This window comes from Oncorhynchus gorbuscha, unplaced genomic scaffold, assembly GCF_021184085.1.
Source record: "Oncorhynchus gorbuscha isolate QuinsamMale2020 ecotype Even-year unplaced genomic scaffold, OgorEven_v1.0 Un_scaffold_6055, whole genome shotgun sequence".
In the NCBI taxonomy this organism is placed as follows: Eukaryota; Metazoa; Chordata; class Actinopteri; order Salmoniformes; family Salmonidae; genus Oncorhynchus; species Oncorhynchus gorbuscha.
In genome coordinates this window covers 7773-22868 of record NW_025749739.1, presented here as the reverse complement: position 1 = coordinate 22868, position 15096 = coordinate 7773, and the positions used below count along the sequence as shown (strand labels likewise).

The window sequence follows — 15096 nt, the reverse complement described above, 5'->3', positions numbered from 1 at the left end:
AGGGACAGGTGAGGCTGAGAGGAGCGGTAAAGGGACAGGTAGGGTTGAGGGGGACAGGTAGAGGGACACGTGAGGCTGAGGGGAACAGGTAGAGGGACAGGTGTGGCTGAGGGGAACAGGTAGAGGGACAGGTAAGGCTGAGAGGAACAGGTAGAGGGACAGGTAGGGTTGAGGGAAACAGGTAAAGGGACAGGTAGGGTTGAGGGGGACAGGTAGAAAGACAGGTAGGGTTGAGGGAGACAGGTAGAAAGACAGGTAGGGTTGAGGGAGACAGGTAGAGGGACAGGTGAGGGGAACAGGTAGAAAGACAGGTAGGGTTGAGGGAGACAGGTAGAGGGACAGGTGAGGCTGAGGGAGACAGGTAGAGGGACAGGTAAGGCTGAGGGAGACAGGTAGAGGGACAGGTAGGGTTGAGGGAAACAGGTAGAAGGACAGGTAGGGTGAGGGGAACAGGTAGAGGGACAAGTGAGGCTGAGGGAGACAGGTAGAGGGACAAGTGAGGCTGAGGGAGACAGGTAGAGGGACAGGTGAGGCTGAGGGGAACAGGTAAAGTGACAGGTAGGGTTGAGGGAGGACAGGTAGAGGGACAGGTGAGGCTGAGGGGAACAGGTAGAGGGACAGGTGTGGCTGAGGGGAACAGGTAGAGGACAGGTAGGGTTGAGGGGGACAGGTAGGGTTGAGGGGGACAGGTAGAGGGACGGGTGGAGCTGAGGGGAACAGGTAAAGTGACAGGTAGGATTGAGGGGGGTACAGGTAGAGGGACAGGTGAGGCTGAGGGAACAGGTAGAGGGACAGGTAGGGTTGAGGGGGACAGGTAGGGTTGGAGGGGGACAGGTAGGGTTGAGGGGGACAGGTTAGAGGGACAGGTGAGGCTGAGGGGAACAGGTAGAGGGACAGGTGTGGCTGAGGGGAACAGGTAGAGGGACAGGTAGGGTTGAGGGGGACAGGTAGGGTTGAGGGGGACAGGTAGAGGGACAGGTGAGGCTGAGGGGAACAGGTAAAGGGACAGTTGAGGGGGACAGGTAGAAAGACAGGTAGGGTTGAGGGAGACAGGTAGAGGGACAGGTGAGGGGAACAGGTAGAGGGACAGGTGAGTGGAACAGGTAGAGGGACAGGTTAGGGGAACAGGTAGAGGGGAACAGGTAGAGGAACAGGTAAAGGGACAGGCGAGGGGATCAGGTAGAAGGACAGGTGAGGGTAACAGGTAGAGGGACATGTGAGGGGAACAGGTAGAGGGACAGGTGAGTGGGATAGGTGAGGGGAACAGGTAGAGGGGAACAGGTAGAGGGACAGGTGAGGGGAACAGGTAGAGGGACAGGTGAGTGGAACAGGTAGAGGGACAGGTTAGGGGAACAGGTAGAGGGGAACAGGTAGAGGAACAGGTAAAGGGACAGGCGAGGGGATCAGGTAGAAGGACAGCTGAGGGTAACAGGTAGAGGGACATGTGAGGGGAACAGGTAGAAGGACAGGTGATGGGGAAAAAGGAAGAGGGACATGTGAGTGGAACAGGTAGAGGGGAACAGGTAGAGGGACAGGCGAGGGGGTCAGGTAGAGGGGAACAGGTAGAGGAACAGGTAAAGGGACAGGTGAGGGGAACAGGTAGAGGGACAGGTGGGGGTAACAGGTAGAGGGACATGTAAGGGGAACAGGTAGAGGTGAACAGGTAGAGGGACAGGTGAGTGGAACAGGTAGAGGAACAGGTAGAGGGACAGGTGAGGGTAACAGGTAGAGGGACATGTGAGGGTAACATGTAGAAGAACAGGTTAGGGTGACAAGTAGAGAGACAGGTGAGGCTGAGGGTAACAGGTAGAAGGACAGGTGGAGGGAACAGGTAAAAAGACAGGTGGGGTGAGGGGAACAGGTAGAGGGACAGGTGAGGGTAACAGGTAGAGGGACGGGTATGGTGAGGGGAGCAGGTAGAAGGACAGGTGAGGGCTGAGGGAGACAGGTATAGAGACAGGTAGAAGGACAGGTGAAGGTAACAATTTGTAAGTCGCTCTGGATAAGAGCGTCTGCTAAATGACTTAAATGTAAATGTAAATGTAGAAGGACAGGTAGGGTTGAGGGAAACCGGTAGAAGGACAGGTAGGGTGAGGGGAACAGGTAGAGGGACAAAGTAAGGCTGAGGGAGACAGGTAGAGGGACAGGTAGGGTTGAGGGGGACAGGTAGAGGGACATGTAAGGGGAACAGGTAGAGGTGGAACAGGTAGAGGACAGGTGGAGTGGAACAGGTGGGGAACAGGTAGAGGAACAGGTAGAGGGACAGGTGAGTGTAACAGGTAGAGGGACATGTGAGGGGAACAGGTAGAGGAACAGGTAGAGGGACAGGTGAGGGTAACAGGTAGAGGGACATGTGAGGGGAACAGGTAGAGGAACAGGTAGAGGGACAGGTGAGGGTAACAGGTAGAGGGACAGGTGAGTGGAACAGGTAGAGGAACAGGTAGAGGGACAGGTGAGGGTAACAGGTAGAGGGACAGGTGAGTGGAACAGGTAGAGGGACAGGTAGAGGGACAGGTGAGGGGAACAGGTAAAATGGCAGGTGAGGGTAACAGGTAGAGGGACAGGTGAGTGGAACAGGTAGAGGGACATGTGAGGGGAACAGGTAAAATGGCAGGTGAGGGTAACAGGTAGAGGGACAGGTGAGGGTAACAGGTAGAGGGACAGGTGAGTGGAACAGGTAGAGGGACATGTGAGGGGAACAGGTAAAATGGCAGGTGAGGGTAACAGGTAGAGGGACATGTGAGGGGAACAGGTAAAATGGCAGGTGAGGGTAACAGGTAGAGGAACAGGTAGAGGGACAGGTGAGGGTAACAGGTAGAGGGACAGGTGAGTGGAACAGGTAGAGGAACAGGTAGAGGGACAGGTAGAGGGACAGGTGAGGGACAGGTAGAGGGACAGGTGAGGGGAACAGGTAAAATGGCAGGTGAGGGTAACAGGTAGAGGGACAGGTGAGTGGAACAGGTAGAGGGACATGTGAGGGGAACAGGTAAAATGGCAGGTGAGGGTAACAGGTAGAGGGACATGTGAGGGGAACAGGTAAAATGGCAGGTGAGGGTAACAGGTAGAGGAACAGGTAGAGGGACAGGTGAGGGTAACAGGTAGAGGGACAGGTGAGTGGAACAGGTAGAGGGACATGTGAGGGGAACAGGTAAAATGGCAGGTGAGGGTAACAGGTAGAGGGACAGGTGAGGGGATCAGGTAGAAGGACAGGTGAGGGTAACAGGTAGAGGGACAGGTGAGGGGAACAGGTAGAGGGACAGGTGAGTGGAACAGGTAGAGGGGAACAGGTAGAGGGACATGTGCGGTAACAGGTAGAAGGACAGGTGAGGGTGACAAGTAGAGAGACAGGTGAGGCTGAGGGGGACAGGTAGAAGGACACGTGAGGGTAACAGGTAGAAGGACAGGTGGAGGGAACAGGTAAAAAGACAGGTGGGGTGAGGGGAACAGGTAGAGGGACAGGTGAGGGTAACAGGTAGAGGGAAAGGTATGGTGAGGGGAGCAGGTAGAAGGACAGGTGAGGCTGAGGGAGACAGGTATAGAGACAGGTAGAAGGACAGGTGAAGGTAACAGGTAGAAGGACAGGTAGGGTTGAGGGAAACTGGTAGAAGGACAGGTAGGGTGAGGGGAACAGGTAGAGGGACAAGTGAGGCTGAGGGAGACAGGTAGAGGGACAGGTGAGGCTGAGAGGAACAGGTAAAGGGACAGGTAGGGTTGAGGGGGACAGGTAGAGGGACACGTGAGGCTGAGGGGAACAGGTAGAGGGACAGGTGTGGCTGAGGGGAACAGGTAGAGGGACAGGTAAGGCTGAGAGGAACAGGTAGAGGGACAGGTAGGGTTGAGGGAAACAGGTAAAGGGACAGGTAGGGTTGAGGGGGACAGGTAGAAAGACAGGTAGGGTTGAGGGAGACAGGTAGAAAGACAGGTAGGGTTGAGGGAGACAGGTAGAGGGACAGGTGAGGGGAACAGGTAGAAAGACAGGTAGGGTTGAGGGAGACAGGTAGAGGGACAACAGGCTGAGGGAGACAGGTAGAGGACAGGTAAGGCTGAGGAGACAGGTAGAGGACACAGGTAGGGTTGAGGGAAACAGGTAGAAGGGGACAGGTAGGGTGAGGGAACAGGTAGAGGGACAAGTGAGGCTGAGGGGGACAGGTAGAGGGACAAGTGAGGCTGAGGGAGACAGGTAGAGGGACAGGTGTGGCTGAGGGGAACAGGTAAAGTGGACAGGTAGGGTTGAGGGGGACAGGTAGAGGGACAGGTGAGGGAGGGGAACAGGTAGAGGGACAGGTGTGGCTGAGGGGAACAGGTAGAGGGACAGGTAGGGTTGAGGGGGACAGGTAGGGTTGAGGGGGACAGGTAGAGGGACAGGTGAGGCTGAGGGGAACAGGTAAAGTGACAGGTAGGATTGAGGGGTACAGGTAGAGGGACAGGTGAGGCTGAGGGGAACAGGTAGAGGGACAGGTAGGGTTGAGGGGGACAGGTAGAGGGACAGGTGAGGCTGAGGGGAACAGGTAGAGGGACAGGTGTGGCTGAGGGGAACAGGTAGAGGGACAGGTAGGGTTGAGGGGACAGGTAGGGTTGAGGGGGACAGGTAGAGGGACAGGTGAGGCTGAGGGGAACAGGTAAAGGGACAGTTGAGGGGGACAGGTAGAAAGACAGGTAGGGTTGAGGGAGACAGGTAGAGGGACAGGTGAGGGGAACAGGTAGAAAGACAGGTAGGGTTGAGGGAGACAGGTAGAGGGACAGGTGGGGGGAACAGGTAGAGGGACAGGTAAGGGGAACAGGTAGAGGGACAGGTGAGGGGAACAGGTAGAGGGACAGCTGAGGGTAACAGGTAGAAGGACAGGTGAGGCTGAGGGGGACAGGTAGAGGGACAGGTGAGGCTGAGGGGAACAGGTAGAGGGACAGGTGTGGGTGAGGGGAACAGGTAGAGGGACAGGTGTGGGTGAGGGGGACAGGTAGAGTGACAGGTAGGCTGAGGAGACAGGTAGGGTTGAGAGGGACAGGTAGGTTTGATGGGGACAGGTAGAGGGACAGCTGAGGCTATTACAGGTTAGCATTGCTGTTACAAATAAGCAATAATTATGCAGTTTGAGCATACAGGTGAGTAGTGCTGTTGAATACAGGTGAGTAGTGCTGTTGAATACAGGTGAGTAGTGCTGTTGAATACAGGTGAGTAGTGCTGTTGAATACAGGTGAGTAGTGCTGTTGAATACAGGTGGTAGTGCTGTTGAATACAGGTGAGTAGTGCTGTTGAATACAGGTGAGTAGTGCTGTTGAATACAGGTGAGTAGTGCTGTTGCATACAGGTGAGTAGTGCTGTTGCATACAGGTGAGTGTTGCATACAGGTGAGTGAATAGGTGAGTAGTGCTGTTGAATACAGGTGAGTGAACAGGTGAGTAGTGCTGTTGAATACAGGTGAGTAGTGCTGTTGAATACAGGTGAGTGGTGCTGTTGAATACAGGTGAGTGAACAGGTGAGTAGTGCTGTTGAATACAGGTGAGTGAACAGGTGAGTGAATAGTGCTGTTGAATACAGGTGAGTGAATAGGTGAGTAGTGCTGTTGAATACAGGTGGGAGTGAACAGGTGAGTAGTGCTGTTGAATACAGGTGAGTGAACAGGTGAGTAGTGCTGTTGAATACAGGTGAGTGAACAGGTGAGTAGTGCTGTTGAATACAGGTGAGTGAACAGGTGAGTAGTGCTGTTGAATACAGGTGAGTGAATAGGTGAGTAGTGCTGTTGAATACAGGTGAGTGAACAGGTGAGTAGTGCTGTTGAATACAGGTGAGTGAATAGGTGAGTAGTGCTGTTGAATACAGGTGAGTGAATAGGTGAGTAGTGCTGTTGAATACAGGTGAGTAGTGCTGTTGAATACAGGTGAGTAGTGCTGTTGAATACAGGTGAGTAGTGCTGTTGAATACAGGTGAGTAGTGCTGTTGCATACAGGTGAGTGAATAGGTGTGTAGTGCTGTTGAAGACAGGTGAGTAGTGCTGTTGAATATAGGTGAGTAGTGCTGTTGAATACAGGTGAGTAGTGCTGTTGAATACAGGTGAGTAGTGCTGTTGAATACAGTTGAGTAGTGCTGTTGCATACAGGTGAGTGAACAGGTGAGTAGTGCTGTTGAATACAGGTGAGTAGTGCTGTTGAATACAGGTGAGTAGTGCTGTTGAATACAGGTGAGTAGTGCTGTTGCATACAGGTGAGTGAACAGGTGAGTAGTGCTGTTGAATACAGGTGAGTAGTGCTGTTGAATACAGGTGAGTAGTGCTGTTGCATACAGGTGAGTGAATAGGTGAGTAGTGCTGTTGAATACAGGTGAGTGAACAGGTGAGTAGTGCTGTTGAATACAGGTGAGTAGTGCTGTTCAATACAGGTGAGTAGTGCTGTTGAATACAGGTGAGTGAACAGGTGAGTAGTGCTGTTGAATACAGGTGAGTAGTGCTGTTGAATACAGGTGAGTGAATAGGTGAGTAGTGCTGTTGAATACAGGTGAGTGAATAGGTGAGTAGTGCTGTTGAATACAGGTGAGTGAATAGGTGAGTAGTGCTGTTGAATACAGGTGAGTGAATAGGTGAGTAGTGCTGTTGAATACAGGTGAGTGAACAGGTGAGTAGTGCTGTTGAATACAGGTGAGTGAATAGGTGAGTAGTGCTGTTGAATACAGGTGAGTGAATAGGTGAGTAGTGCTGTTGAATACAGGTGAGTGAACAGGTGAGTAGTGCTGTTGAATACAGGTGAGTGAACAGGTGAGTAGTGCTGTTGAATACAGGTGAGTGAACAGGTGAGTAGTGCTGTTGAATACAGGTGAGTAGTGCTGTTGAATACAGGTGAGTGAACAGGTGAGTAGTGCTGTTGAATACAGGTGAGTGAACAGGTGAGTAGTGCTGTTGAATACAGGTGAGTGAACAGGTGAGTAGTGCTGTTGAATACAGGTGAGTAGTGCTGTTGAATAAAGGTGAGTGAACAGGTGAGTAGTGCTGTTGAATACAGGTGAGTGAACAGGTGAGTAGTGCTGTTGAATACAGGTGAGTGAACAGGTGAGTAGTGCTGTTGAATACAGGTGAGTAGTGCTGTTGAATACAGGTGAGTAGTGCTGTTGAATACAGGTGAGTGAATAGGTGAGTAGTGCTGTTGAATACAGGTGAGTGAACAGGTGAGTAGTGCTGTTGAATACAGGTGAGTGAACAGGTGAGTAGTGCTGTTGAATACAGGTGAGTAGTGCTGTTGAATACAGGTGAGTGAATAGGTGAGTAGTGCTGTTGAATACAGGTAAGTGAATAGGTGAGTAGTGCTGTTGAATACAGGTGAGTGAACAGGTGAGTAGTGCTGTTGAATACAGGTGAGTAGTGCTGTTGAATAAAGGTGAGTGAACAGGTGAGTAGTGCTGTTGAATACAGGTGAGTGAACAGGTGAGTAGTGCTGTTGAATACAAGTGAGTGAATAGGTGAGTAGTGCTGTTGAATACATGTGAGTGAATAGGTGAGTAGTGCTGTTGAATACAGGTGAGTGAACAGGTGAGTAGTGCTGTTGAATACAGGTGAGTGAACAGGTGAGTAGTGCTGTTGAATACAGGTGAGTGAACAGGTGAGTAGTGCTGTTGAATACAGGTGAGTGAACAGGTGAGTAGTGCTGTTGAATACAGGTGAGTGAACAGGTGAGTAGTGCTGTTGAATACAGGTGAGTGAATAGGTGAGTAGTGCTGTTGAATACAGGTGAGTGAACAGGTGAGTAGTGCTGTTGAATACAGGTGAGTGAACAGGTGAGTAGTGCTGTTGAATACAGGTGAGTGAATAGGTGAGTAGTGCTGTTGAATACAGGTGAGTGAACAGGTGAGTAGTGCTGTTGAATACAGGTGAGTGAACAGGTGAGTAGTGCTGTTGAATACAGGTGAGTGAATAGGTGAGTAGTGCTGTTGAATACAGGTGAGTGAACAGGTGAGTAGTGCTGTTGAATACAGGTGAGTAGTGCTGTTGAATACAGGTGAGTAGTGCTGTTGAATACAGGTGAGTAGTGCTGTTGAATACAGGTGAGTGAATAGGTGAGTAGTGCTGTTGAATACAGGTGAGTGAACAGGTGAGTAGTGCTGTTGAATACAGGTGAGTGAACAGGTGAGTAGTGCTGTTGAATACAGGTGAGTGAACAGGTGAGTAGTGCTGTTGAATACAGGTGAGTGAACAGGTGAGTAGTGCTGTTGAATACAGGTGAGTAGTGCTGTTGAATACAGGTGAGTAGTGCTGTTGAATACAGGTGAGTGAACAGGTGAGTAGTGCTGTTGAATACAGGTGAGTGAACAGGTGAGTAGTGCTGTTGAAGACAGGTGAGTGAAGAGGTGAGTAGTGCTGTTGAATACAGGTGAGTGAACAGGTGAGTAGTGCTGTTGAATACAGGTGAGTGAACAGGTGAGTAGTGCTGTTGAATACAGGTGAGTAGTGCTGTTGAATACAGGTGAGTAGTGCTGTTGAATACAGGTGAGTGAACAGGTGAGTAGTGCTGTTGAATACAGGTGAGTGAACAGGTGAGTAGTGCTGTTGAATACAGGTGAGTGAACAGGTGAGTAGTGCTATTGAATACAGGTGAGTAGTGCTGTTGAATACAGGTGAGTAGTGCTGTTGAATACAGGTGAGTGAACAGGTGAGTAGTGCTGTTGAATACAGGTGAGTGAACAGGTGAGTAGTGCTGTTGAATACAGGTGAGTAGTGCTGTTGAATACAGGTGAGTAGTGCTGTTGAATACAGGTGAGTGAATAGGTGAGTAGTGCTGTTGAATACAGGTGAGTGAATAGGTGAGTAGTGCTGTTGAATACAGGTGAGTGAATAGGTGAGTAGTGCTGTTGAATACAGGTGAGTGAACAGGTGAGTAGTGCTGTTGAATACAGGTGAGTGAACAGGTGAGTAGTGCTGTTGAATACAGGTGAGTGAACAGGTGAGTAGTGCTGTTGAATACAGGTGAGTGAACAGGTGAGTAGTGCTGTTGAATACAGGTGAGTAGTGCTGTTGAATAAAGGTGAGTGAACAGGTGAGTAGTGCTGTTGAATACAGGTGAGTGAACAGGTGAGTAGTGCTGTTGAATACAAGTGAGTGAATAGGTGAGTAGTGCTGTTGAATACATGTGAGTGAATAGGTGAGTAGTGCTGTTGAATACAGGTGAGTGAACAGGTGAGTAGTGCTGTTGAATACAGGTGAGTGAACAGGTGAGTAGTGCTGTTGAATACAGGTGAGTGAACAGGTGAGTAGTTCTGTTGAATACAGGTGAGTGAACAGGTGAGTAGTGCTGTTGAATACAGGTGAGTGAACAGGTGAGTAGTGCTGTTGAATACAGGTGAGTGAATAGGTGAGTAGTGCTGTTGAATACAGGTGAGTGAACAGGTGAGTAGTGCTGTTGAATACAGGTGAGTGAATAGGTGAGTAGTGCTGTTGAATACAGGTGAGTGAACAGGTGAGTAGTGCTGTTGAATACAGGTGAGTAGTGCTGTTGAATACAGGTGAGTAGTGCTGTTGAATACAGGTGAGTAGTGCTGTTGAATACAGGTGAGTGAATAGGTGAGTAGTGCTGTTGAATACAGGTGAGTGAACAGGTGAGTAGTGCTGTTGAATACAGGTGAGTGAACAGGTGAGTAGTGCTGTTGAATACAGGTGAGTGAACAGGTGAGTAGTGCTGTTGAATACAGGTGAGTGAACAGGTGAGTAGTGCTGTTGAATACAGGTGAGTAGTGCTGTTGAATACAGGTGAGTAGTGCTGTTGAATACAGGTGAGTGAACAGGTGAGTAGTGCTGTTGAATACAGGTGAGTGAACAGGTGAGTAGTGCTGTTGAAGACAGGTGAGTGAACAGGTGAGTAGTGCTGTTGAAGACAGGTGAGTGAACAGGTGAGTAGTGCTGTTGAATACAGGTGAGTGAACAGGTGAGTAGTGCTGTTGAATACAGGTGAGTGAACAGGTGAGTAGTGCTGTTGAATACAGGTGAGTAGTGCTGTTGAATACAGGTGAGTAGTGCTGTTGAATACAGGTGAGTGAACAGGTGAGTAGTGCTGTTGAATACAGGTGAGTGAACAGGTGAGTAGTGCTATTGAATACAGGTGAGTAGTGCTGTTGAATACAGGTGAGTAGTGCTGTTGAATACAGGTGAGTGAACAGGTGAGTAGTGCTGTTGAATACAGGTGAGTGAACAGGTGAGTAGTGCTGTTGAATACAGGTGAGTGAACAGGTGAGTAGTGCTGTTGAATACAGGTGAGTGAACAGGTGAGTAGTGCTGTTGAATACAGGTGAGTAGTGCTGTTGAATACAGGTGAGTAGTGCTGTTGAATACAGGTGAGTGAACAGGTGAGTAGTGCTGTTGAATACAGGTGAGTGAACAGGTGAGTAGTGCTGTTGAAGACAGGTGAGTGAACAGGTGAGTAGTGCTGTTGAAGACAGGTGAGTGAACAGGTGAGTAGTGCTGTTGAATACAGGTGAGTGAACAGGTGAGTAGTGCTGTTGAATACAGGTGAGTGAACAGGTGAGTAGTGCTGTTGAATACAGGTGAGTAGTGCTGTTGAATACAGGTGAGTAGTGCTGTTGAATACAGGTGAGTGAACAGGTGAGTAGTGCTGTTGAATACAGGTGAGTGAACAGGTGAGTAGTGCTATTGAATACAGGTGAGTAGTGCTGTTGAATACAGGTGAGTAGTGCTGTTGAATACAGGTGAGTGAACAGGTGAGTAGTGCTGTTGAATACAGGTGAGTGAACAGGTGAGTAGTGCTGTTGAAGACAGGTGAGTGAACAGGTGAGTAGTGCTGTTGAATACAGGTGAGTGAATAGGTGAGTAGTGCTGTTGAATACAGGTGAGTGAACAGGTGAGTAGTGCTGTTGAATACAGGTGAGTAGTGCTGTTGAATACAGGTGAGTAGTGCTGTTGAATACAGGTGAGTGAACAGGTGAGTAGTGCTGTTGAATACAGGTGAGTGAACAGGTGAGTAGTGCTGTTGAAGACAGGTGAGTGAACAGGTGAGTGTGCTGTTGAAGACAGGTGAGTGAACAGGTGAGTAGTGCTGTTGAATACAGGTGAGTGAACAGGTGAGTAGTGCTGTTGAATACAGGTGAGTAGTGCTGTTGAATACAGGTGAGTAGTGCTGTTGAATACAGGTGAGTGAACAGGTGAGTAGTGCTGTTGAATACAGGTGAGTGAACAGGTGAGTAGTGCTATTGAATACAGGTGAGTAGTGCTATTGAATACAGGTGAGTAGTGCTGTTGAATACAGGTGAGTAGTGCTGTTGAATACAGGTGAGTGAACAGGTGAGTAGTGCTGTTGAATACAGGTGAGTGAACAGGTGAGTAGTGCTGTTGAAGACAGGTGAGTGAACAGGTGAGTAGTGCTGTTGAATACAGGTGAGTGAATAGGTGAGTAGTGCTGTTGAATACAGGTGAGTGAACAGGTGAGTAGTGCTGTTGAATACAGGTGAGTGAACAGGTGAGTAGTGCTGTTGAATACAGGTGAGTGAACAGGTGAGTAGTGCTGATGCAGGTAAGGATGCACACTTAACTCACATCTGCTTCAACCATTCAATCTTCCTCCTCTTCTTCCTCCTGTCCACGTCCTGACGACGCTGCAGTTTGGAATGGTGAAACTCCACCTTCTTGCCATTGGTCTCCAACGTGATGATGTCACCTAACAGAGCAGCCTGAACCAATACAGAGAGAGTACACAGCACTTCTCAAATGATTCTTCTTTCACAGAGTAGCTGAGTACTGCACTAAAACAATGAAGGCAAACAAAGTATCTCTGTTGGCGGTTCCAACCATATCATACTGAACCCACATCTGATACAGTGTGATATCATGGAATCAGAACTGCTGCACCACCTTCCCAGAGAGCAGTCTCCAGCCGTTGTTCTCCACGCGGTGGTACCAGCCAGCATGGTCGTCCTGCACCTGGGTCCTCCCGTTGTGTATCTGCCTGGGGACGGACCTCTTCTGTCTCGGGTGGGTGTAGTCCTTGGGGCTGTTGGCACACATGTCCACGATGGGTCGATGGGTGTAGATCTTATAGTAGATGCTCGGTGGAAAGGAGGTCTGTGAGGAGAGAGAAAAACTCATCTCACATTAGCATGCACACATCTATTTGTATTGCTTAAATCATCGCAGATAGATTTTGAAATAAATTCAGGTATTAGTATTGCGAGTGATGGGTGTTTATCTAAGCAATAAGGCTCAGAGATGTGTGGTATATGCCAATATACCACGGCTAAGGGCTATTCTTATGCCCGATGCAACGCGGAGTGCCTGGATACAGCCCTCTGCCGTGGTATATTGGCCATATACCACAAACCCGGAGGTGCCTTATTGCTATTGAAAACTGGTTACCAACATAATTACAGCAGTAATACATGTTTTGTCACACCGGGGTCTGAAGAAGACAGCTTGTCTGTCCAAACGTTGGTTATTAAATTATTGCATCTGAGCTCCTAGAGTGTGAGGCTCTCCTTTTCTTTCTCATATGATCTAACACAGCTGTCAGCCAATCAGCATTCGGGGCTTGAACCACCCAGATTATAATGTGCATTTTAGCACTGACAAAATGAACTTACCCCCTCCCAGTCTGAATCTGATGTGGACTCCTGCAGCAGCATCCAGAATATTTGCCTGCAACAACCATAGTAACATTCATAATGTGTCTGTCTGTGTGTGTCTGTCTGCATGTGTGTGTATATCTATCTGGTGTCTGTACCTCTCTGGGGTTGACATTTTTTAGCAGGAGTCGAGGGTCTCCCTGGTTACGGAACCTCACAAGGTTCTTGAAGTACTGGAACACGCGTGTATCCTACACATAGGATATAGAGAGGTTACACGGTCTGTGCGTGTTAGTGTGTGTTGTATTGTGGTTCCACCCACCACATGTCTCCTCCATGTCCTCTGTATCATCCTGGCAGCCCTGTGGTAGACTCTCTGCTGCCTGCCGTCCTGCTCCATCATCTCCTCCACTGGGGGGGGACGAAGGGGCACTGGGAGGGGATTAAAGGGGTAACTATGGTGGGCTGAGATCTGTGTTTGAAGTGGGGTGCTGTGACTGGTACTAAGAACCTTCACTTTTACTGCTTGAGTTGTGGCACATCATCTTATACCTGCTCTAAAATACTGAGGCATGGTAACTTTAGGTGTTAGGTGGTGGAGGCGTATCCATTTAATGTTGAGTAGGAATAACTTCTACTAACCTTTCTATTGCGTAATTGTTCTTCTCCATGCTTATGAACTGGACCTGTGCCTGTGACCGAAATGGGTAATTACAAAGTGCATTTTAAAGAACTGCTGTTATGCAACGGCCACAATGGACAGAGAACCAATGCAGCAAAACAGGACACAGGAACGCGTCGAATACACACTGGCAAAAGACAGACAGACAAGTGACTCGCCCAGCATCTGCGTCAGAAAACGGAACCGTCTACATTCGTCGCACTATGATGATCCAACCACCTATTCCCAATTGCGCACAGAACTTACCCTAAATGTGTCTGTTCAAAACATAAAGCTTGAACCTTTGAAAGATATAGATAACAAGTTAGTTAATCCATGTCATCATGTGTTTTCGTTACATATATTTGCAAAACATGCCCTAAACGCAGGGTTTGTATGTTCGGGATTTCAGCTGTTTGAGCAAACGCCATTTGGTTACCAAGCAACATGCAGCGCGTGTCACGAGCTACATTTCCATCCAATTGGTGACGTCTTGTCACGCGAATATGCCAAAATGCGCATACAAACAAAATGCTATATTCCTACCACAATAGTGTTTCCATCAAGTATATTTTGTTTGGAATAAAAGTATATGTGTGATGATGTAGTGAACATACACATTTTTGCAGTTACACGAGTTTCCATCCCATTTACCGTGGCCTTTTTATTGCATTTACCTTACTTATCTCACGTCATTTGTTCACATTGTATATATACTCATTTTTCTACTGTATTATTGACTGTATGTTTGTTTTACTCCACGTGTAACTGTGTTGTTGTATGTGTCGAACTGCTTTGCTTTATTTTGGCCAGGTCGCAGTTGTATATTAGAACTTGTTCTCAACTTGCCGACCTGGTTAAATAAAGGAGAGAAAAAAAATCAACTCTTTTTCTAACATTTTTGTTGTTGTGTTTTATAGGGAGTTTGCCGACGTGCGCTCTACACAACAGCCAGTCGATATAGCGCGGGTATAGCCTACACGATGAGATTATTATGGACAAAAGAGCAATATTGATTTTGTTTTTTTTGTTTGTCAAACAAATAAGAATAAGACCCCTTAATATTTATTGGAAATGAGCATCAAGCTCATCACCTTGCACTGTCACCCCCCCCCCCCCACACACACACACACACATGAGATCTCTGCTCCATGTCTATGGATGTTACCTATAGGAAGTGGTCTATCTGCTGCAACACCTCTGTGTCTATGTATGTTACCTGTGGGAAGTGGTCTATCTGCTGCAGCAGCTCTGTGTCTATGGATGTTACCTGTGGGAAGTGGTCTATCTGCTGCAACAGCTCCATGTCTATGTATGTTACCTGTAGGAAGTGGTCTATCTGCTGCAACACCTCTGTGTCTATGGATGTTACCTGTAGGAAGTGGTCTATCTGCTGCAGCAGCTCTGTGTCTATGTATGTTACCTATAGGAAGTGATCTATCTGCTGCAACAGCTCTGTGTCTATGTATGTTACCTATAGGAAGTGATCTATCTGCTGCAACAGCTCTGTGTCTATGGATGTTACCTGTAGGAAGTGATATATCTGCTGCAACAGCTCTGTGTCTATGGATGTTACCTGTGGGAAGTGGTCTATCTGCTGCAACAGCTCTGTGTCTATGGATGTTACCTATAGGAAGTGGTCTATCTGCTGCAACAGCTCTGTGTCTATGGATGTTACCTGAAGGAAGTGGTCTATCTGCTGCAGCAGCTCTGTGTCTATGGATGTTACCTATAGGAAGTGGTCTATCTGCTGCAACAGCTCTGTGTCTATGGATGTTACCTGAAGGAAGTGGTCTATCTGCTGCAGCAGCTCTGTGTCTATGGATGTTACCTATAGGAAGTGGTCTATCTGCTGCAACATCTCTGTGTCTATGGATGTTACCTGTAGGAA

General features: G+C 48.5%; 1 protein-coding gene across 1 annotated transcript; it reads right to left on the bottom strand.

Annotated features, from left to right (window-relative positions):
* Positions 1-11522: 11522 nt before the first annotated feature.
* Positions 11523-14511, bottom strand: LOC124029308 (protein MFI-like; the record flags this gene model as incomplete). The annotated part of the gene is made up of 6 exons (XM_046341071.1): positions 14425-14511; positions 12867-13016; positions 12703-12795; positions 12564-12617; positions 11838-12047; positions 11523-11656 (listed from the first exon to the last, which is right to left on the bottom strand). Coding segments are annotated over exons 1-6 (728 nt in total), but the record flags the coding sequence as incomplete, so codon positions are not given.
* Between the last annotated feature and the right edge of the window lie 585 nt (positions 14512-15096).